General features: G+C 44.2%; 1 protein-coding gene across 1 annotated transcript; it reads left to right on the plus strand.

Moving 5' to 3' along the window:
- Positions 1 to 2,955: 2,955 nt before the first annotated feature.
- On the plus strand, positions 2,956 to 5,173 carry LOC110288243 (aly/REF export factor 2-like; the record flags this gene model as incomplete). Its single annotated transcript, XM_021154640.1, has 2 exons — positions 2,956 to 3,652; positions 4,999 to 5,173. Coding segments are annotated over exons 1-2 (872 nt in total), but the record flags the coding sequence as incomplete, so codon positions are not given.
- Between the last annotated feature and the right edge of the window lie 605 nt (positions 5,174 to 5,778).

Genomic DNA, 5,778 nt, shown 5'->3' on the forward strand with positions numbered 1-5,778 from the left:
AGCCTTGTCTAGTCCCTGATTTTAGTGGGATTGTTTCCAGCTTCTCACCATTTACTTTGATGTTGGCTACTGGTTTGCTGTAGATTGTGACACAGACTTTTAATTCCACTCTCTCAGAGGCATGGGGACCTCTGAAAATTTCTGGCTCACTGTATGGAACCAGGAGTTCCAGGCCATCTGGGTTACACACTGAAGACCATTTCAAACACAGAGCAAATAAACACCATTTAGGTGGCTAAGACAATCTATTAATCACTTAGCCCAGGAGTTTGTGACCAGAACAAAACCCTCAACCCATCTCTGAAAACAAACAGATGTGTATGGGGATAAAGTGACCATGATGGCTATTCTTGGTTGTCAATGTGATTACATCTGGAATTCATGAAGAGCTAAAAAGAGAGGGCACAACTTTTTGGGATTTTAGATTAATGTGACATGAAAAGATCCACCTCTAATCAAATCTTGAAGAAGGCAGGCAGGCACACACACACCTTTAATCTGAATCTTGCCTAAGGAGGCCCCACCTCTAATACCTGCCACACCTTCTTCTGGAAGCCTACATAAAGACATGCAAGAGGCAGTATTTGCTAATTGTCTGCTTGCTCTCGCCTTGCTAGCAAATGCATTCCTTCCCTGGGATCCCAACATCTCTAAGGAAGACCAGTTGAGGCCTCCAGCCTTGTAGACTGAGTGGATTGTGGATTCACGGATTTTCCATCCATAGAAAACCATTGGAAAAGCCATATCTCAACTTGTAAGTCATTTAAATAAATTTCCTTTGTATATGTAGAGATTCATTCTGTAAGTTCTGCTTCTCTAGAGAACCCTGACTAACATAGTGATGATGGTTTTCATTTTGAAGATTTAGAAAACAGATACTACTTTCAAAAATATTTCTCTGAGCTGGGCAGAGTGACCCAAAGGTTTTATCTGAGGACTCAGTGGAGGGAGACAAGCACACCTATGATTTTTAGAGAGGCCAGGCTGAGCTATGAATCAAGTTCTAGGCTTCATAATGTGACAAGATCTTAAAGGGAAACAAAACAAAGAAAACAAAATGTTATCTGTCATCTCCACCACAAAAGAGATTGAGATAAATCAGAATGGGGCCCAATGAGATTCATTCTAAAGGAGTTGATGGTTGAGCCTAAAAATGTCTTAAACACTAAGTCTCTGTACCTCACAGCCTTCCTGTTTTTAATATAATATGCATACATTGTATTCTCCTTCTTAACATTCTTCTCTATGGACTCCCACTGTGTCCCAGTGGCAGAGTAATTGCTTGGCACATGTGCAGCCCTGGGTTAGATGCCCAAGAAAAAACACAGTTAACAGTGGTCTGTCTGCGTGAATCCCCTTTAAAGGACAGTGTTGGTTGCCCTATCTTTTGCAGTCATAGAATCCTATAAATTGTGACCACTTTATGGCTTTGATTTAAGTAGAATTGTTATTTACTTCATTTTTGTTTTTATCTACTGGGAGAAGTTTAGAANTGGTTTACTGAGTGATTAGGTGTCAAAACCTTTTATTCAAGCCATTGGGAGGCAGAGGCAGGGAAATCTCTTAATTGGAGGCCAACTCTACTCTACAGAGTTTTCAAGGACAGATATCCAAAAAAAAAAAAAAAAAAAAAAAAAAAAAAAAAAAAAAAAAAAAAAAAAAAAGAAAGAAAAGAAAAGAAAAGAAAAGAAAGAAATGGAAAGAAAGAAAGACAGAAAGACAGAAAAGAAGAAAAATACAACAGATTTAATCATGTTAAGAGGGATAAATGCAAGTCATTTAAAAAAAATGGTCTAGTCTGATTATTGGGTATCACACTGAATTAGCCACAGTCTTTTCTCTGACATCTGTTACAGTTGTAAACATTGCTTTCTTTAGTATTCTGTCTCTTTAAGGATTGTAATGATTTGTGGTGTGAAAACATGATTCAATTACCAGAGATAGCAGGCTTATCTAGGGAGGGGGAGGTCCTTAGGAGTATAAAAGGAGTTTGGAGAGGCTTGGACAGCACACTTGAGAGAGCTGAGGCAAGCTACCAAGAGAGCAAAGGGTTCTCCTCTGCAGTCTGCCCTGGGACAGAAGGCTTGACAGAGAGGTGAGTGAACCACACCAATGAGTCGCAAGGAGCCAAATGTCTCCTAAGATATTTCCAGGTCTTCAGAGCTATGAAATAGTTCTTTCCCAAGACTGAATCATAACACTCAACTCTAAATACGTTTGATTTTAAATAATCCAGTTTTTGAAATTGGGTGGTCGTTTTCATTCTAATTATGTTTGTTAACATTTTTTATCTTCTGGTAAAATNTAGANATANNNTCATTCATTTCTAAAGTCCAGGACTTACAAGGCAGCCCTGGACAGTTTAGAGCTGGCTGTGTGTACCTAGCTATCAGGGAAGTTAGAAAGATCCTCCTGCCTCTGCTTCTTGAGGGCTGGGATTAAAAGCATTTGTTTTTATTTTAGTATATTTCCTTTGTGACCATAACCCCTATGTAGACCTGGACAAACTGGTTATATTTTATTTTCTATTCAAGTCTTTCTGATATGTTTGGTATTGTGTTTCTACACCAGATAGGTTGAGGTCATAAGACTTGAAGGGTGAATTTTCTCCTCTCACTCTGGCTCCCAGAGACTGGGCTCAGCTCACTGATTTTGCTCCTTCCAATACTTGCATTTTTTAAAAACTGTGGTGTTAAGGAACTGTGTTTGCATTGGAATCATTCTGGGTAGACCAGGATGGCATTTAACTAGTTCTTTCATTTGTAATACGATTAGAAGTTATAGCTACATATACCAGTTAAATTCAATCCTTTGTTTGTATATACTGATCAAGTTCAAACTTCTTGTTTTTCCTAATCAATTCTCAGGATCTATTCCTTATGCCATAATGATGCAATATGCTGAAACAAAAGATGTAATTTCAACATAAATTAAAATTTTGTTTTCAAATCAGGTATGCTGGATCCAAGGCCCGCCATGGCTGACAAAATAGACATGTCTTTGGAAGACATCATTAAGCTGAACAAGATCCAGCAAGGACATCATGGCAGGCCTGATTACCGGGTGAATCGAGGCACTAGACCTAAGAAGTATGGGCCACCTGTCACCCATGGTGGAAGGAAAAGGCTTCCACCATACTGCAGACCAAAACAACTTTCAGACAAGTGGCAGCATGACCTATTCATTGGAGACTTCATGGGTCAAACCCACGTGGATACTGGTGGGAAGCTGTTCGTGTCAAATCTGCACTTCGGAGTGTCAGATGCTGATATTCAGCTACTCTTTGCTGAATTTGGAACGTTGAAAAAATCTGCTGTGCACTATGATCGCTGTGGAAGAAGTTTAGGGACAGCACATCTGCACTTTGAAAGGGAAGCAGATGCCCTGAACGCCATGAGAGAGTACAATGGCGCCTCTTTGGATGGCCGCCCTATGAACATCCAGCTTGTCACCTCAAAGATTGATAGACAAGGAAGACCTGCACAAAGCAGAAACAGGGGTGGCATGAAAAGAAACCCTGGCTCTGGAGGATTAAGTGGTNCAGGCACCAAGAGATGGACACTTGGAGGCAGCCAGGGAAGAGAGAAAGGAGGCACCAGCAGGAACTCAAAACTGCAGCAGCAGAAGAAGAAGCAGTTGGAGCAGCAGCAACATGAACTCAAAGAAGCAACAGCAGCAGCAGCAGTAGGAACACAAAACAGCAGCAGCAGTAGCAAAAGCAGCAGCAGCAACAAGAGCAGCAGCAGGAGCAGCAGGAGCAGCAGCAACAGGATAAGCAGCAACAGCAGAAGCAACAGGAGCATCAGCAGGAGCAGCAGCAATAGGAGTAGCAGCAGGAGGAACAGGAGCAGCAGCAGGAGCAGCAGCAGCAGGAGCAACAGGAGCAGCAGCAACAGCAGGAGCAGCAGCAGGAGCAGCAGCAGCAGGAGGAACAGCAGCAGGAGGAGCAGCAGAAACAGCAGCAGGAGCAGCAGCAGGTTCAGCAGCAACAGGAGCAGAGGCAGGAGCAGCAGAAACATAAGCAGCATCAGGAGCACCAAGAGCAGCAGCAACAGGAACAGCAGCAAGAGCAGAAGCAACAGGATCAGCAGCAGGAGCAGCAGCAGCAGCAGCAGGAGCAGGAGCAGTAGCAGGAGCAGCATCAAGAGCAGCAGAAGCAGGAGCAACAGCAGCAGCAGGAGCAACAGGAGTAGCAGCAGCAGCAGGAGCATCAGCATCCACAACAGGAGCAGCAGCAACCGCAGAAGCAACAGGAGCAGCAGCAACAGCAGAAGCAACAGGAGCAGCAGCAGGAGCAACAGCAGCAGAAGCAGGAGCAGCAGCAACAGCAGCAGCAGGAGCAACAGGAGCAGCAGCAGCAACAGCAGGAGCAGCAGCAGGTACAGCAGCAACAGGAGCAGAGGCAGAAGCAGCAGCAACAGCAGCAGCAGCAAGAGCAGAAGCAACAGGAGCAGCAGCAGGAGCAACAGGAGCAGCAGCAGGAGCAGCAGAAGCAGGAGCACCAGGAGGAGCAACAGGAGCAGCAGCAACAGCAGCAGCAGCAGGAGCACCAAGAGCAGCAGCAGCAGCAGCAGGAGCACCACCAGCAGCAACAGGAACAGCAGCAAAAGCAGAAACAACAGGAGCAGCAGCAGGAGCAACAGGAGCAGCACCAGGAGCAGCAGAAGCAGGAGCAGTAGCAAGAGCAGCAGCAGGAGCAACAGGAGCAGCAGCAGCAACAGCAGGAGCAGCAGCAGGAGCAGCAGCAACAGCAGCAGCAGCAGGAGAAACAGGAGCAGCAGTAGCAGGACCAGCAGCAACAGCAGTAGCAGGAGCAACAGGAGCAAAAGGAGCAGCAGCAACAACAGCAGGAGCAGTAACAGGAACAGCAGTAGCAGCAGGAGCATCAGCATCCACAACAGGAGCAGCAGCAACAGCAGAAGCAACAGGAGCAGCAGCAACAGCAGGAGCAACAGGAGCAGCAACAGGAACAGTAGCAAGAGCAGAAGTAACAGGAACAGCAGCAGGAGCAACAAGAGCAGCAGCAGGAGCAGCAGCAGGAGCAGCAGCAGGAGCAGCAGCAGCAGCACATATCTAAAGAGGAGCTTGATGTCCAGCTGGATGATTATCAGGAAATTATGGACAGCAGCTACACAACTGAGCAAAGCTGCACAAGATCGGGACCCAGAGCCTGGTCTGTGATGGCTAGACCGATGGTTGGCTACTGGACCATGAACACAATGGTGGATTCCTCCTTTACTTCTTGTTCTTTTTCTATTCCTCTGTTTTAAAGACCCATATAAAGTTCTTTCTTTCTCTCTCTCTCTCTCTTTTTGTTTAAATTTACATTCTGAAATACATCAGTCTGGTACTGAGTTATTTTGTGGATCAATTGTAGTTTTTGCTTTAGTGAAGGTGGCATTTTCACCTTTGCCCTAATAAAATTGTGTGTAGAAATTAACAAGTATTCTAGAGTCAGAAACTTATAAGACATCGTTGATGACTGATTCTTGTGGAGAATGAGGAACTCTCACACATTTTGGGTCTCAATGGATCTCTTTGGGTCTATAGAAGAAATTTTCCCTAACCTAATGAAAGAGATCTGCCATGAAAATAAAGGCCTACAGAACTCCAAATAGTTTGGACCAGAAAAGAAATTCCTCCTGTCATATAATAATCAAAACACTAAATGTATAAAACAAAAGAAAACAAACAAAAACATTTAGGGAAAAGTTCAAGTAACATAAGACCTATCAGAATTACACCAGACTTCTCACCAGAGACTATGAAAGCTAGAAG

Source organism: Mus caroli, unplaced genomic scaffold (genome assembly GCF_900094665.2).
Source record: "Mus caroli unplaced genomic scaffold, CAROLI_EIJ_v1.1 scaffold_19939_1, whole genome shotgun sequence".
Lineage (NCBI taxonomy): Eukaryota > Metazoa > Chordata > Mammalia > Rodentia > Muridae > Mus > Mus caroli.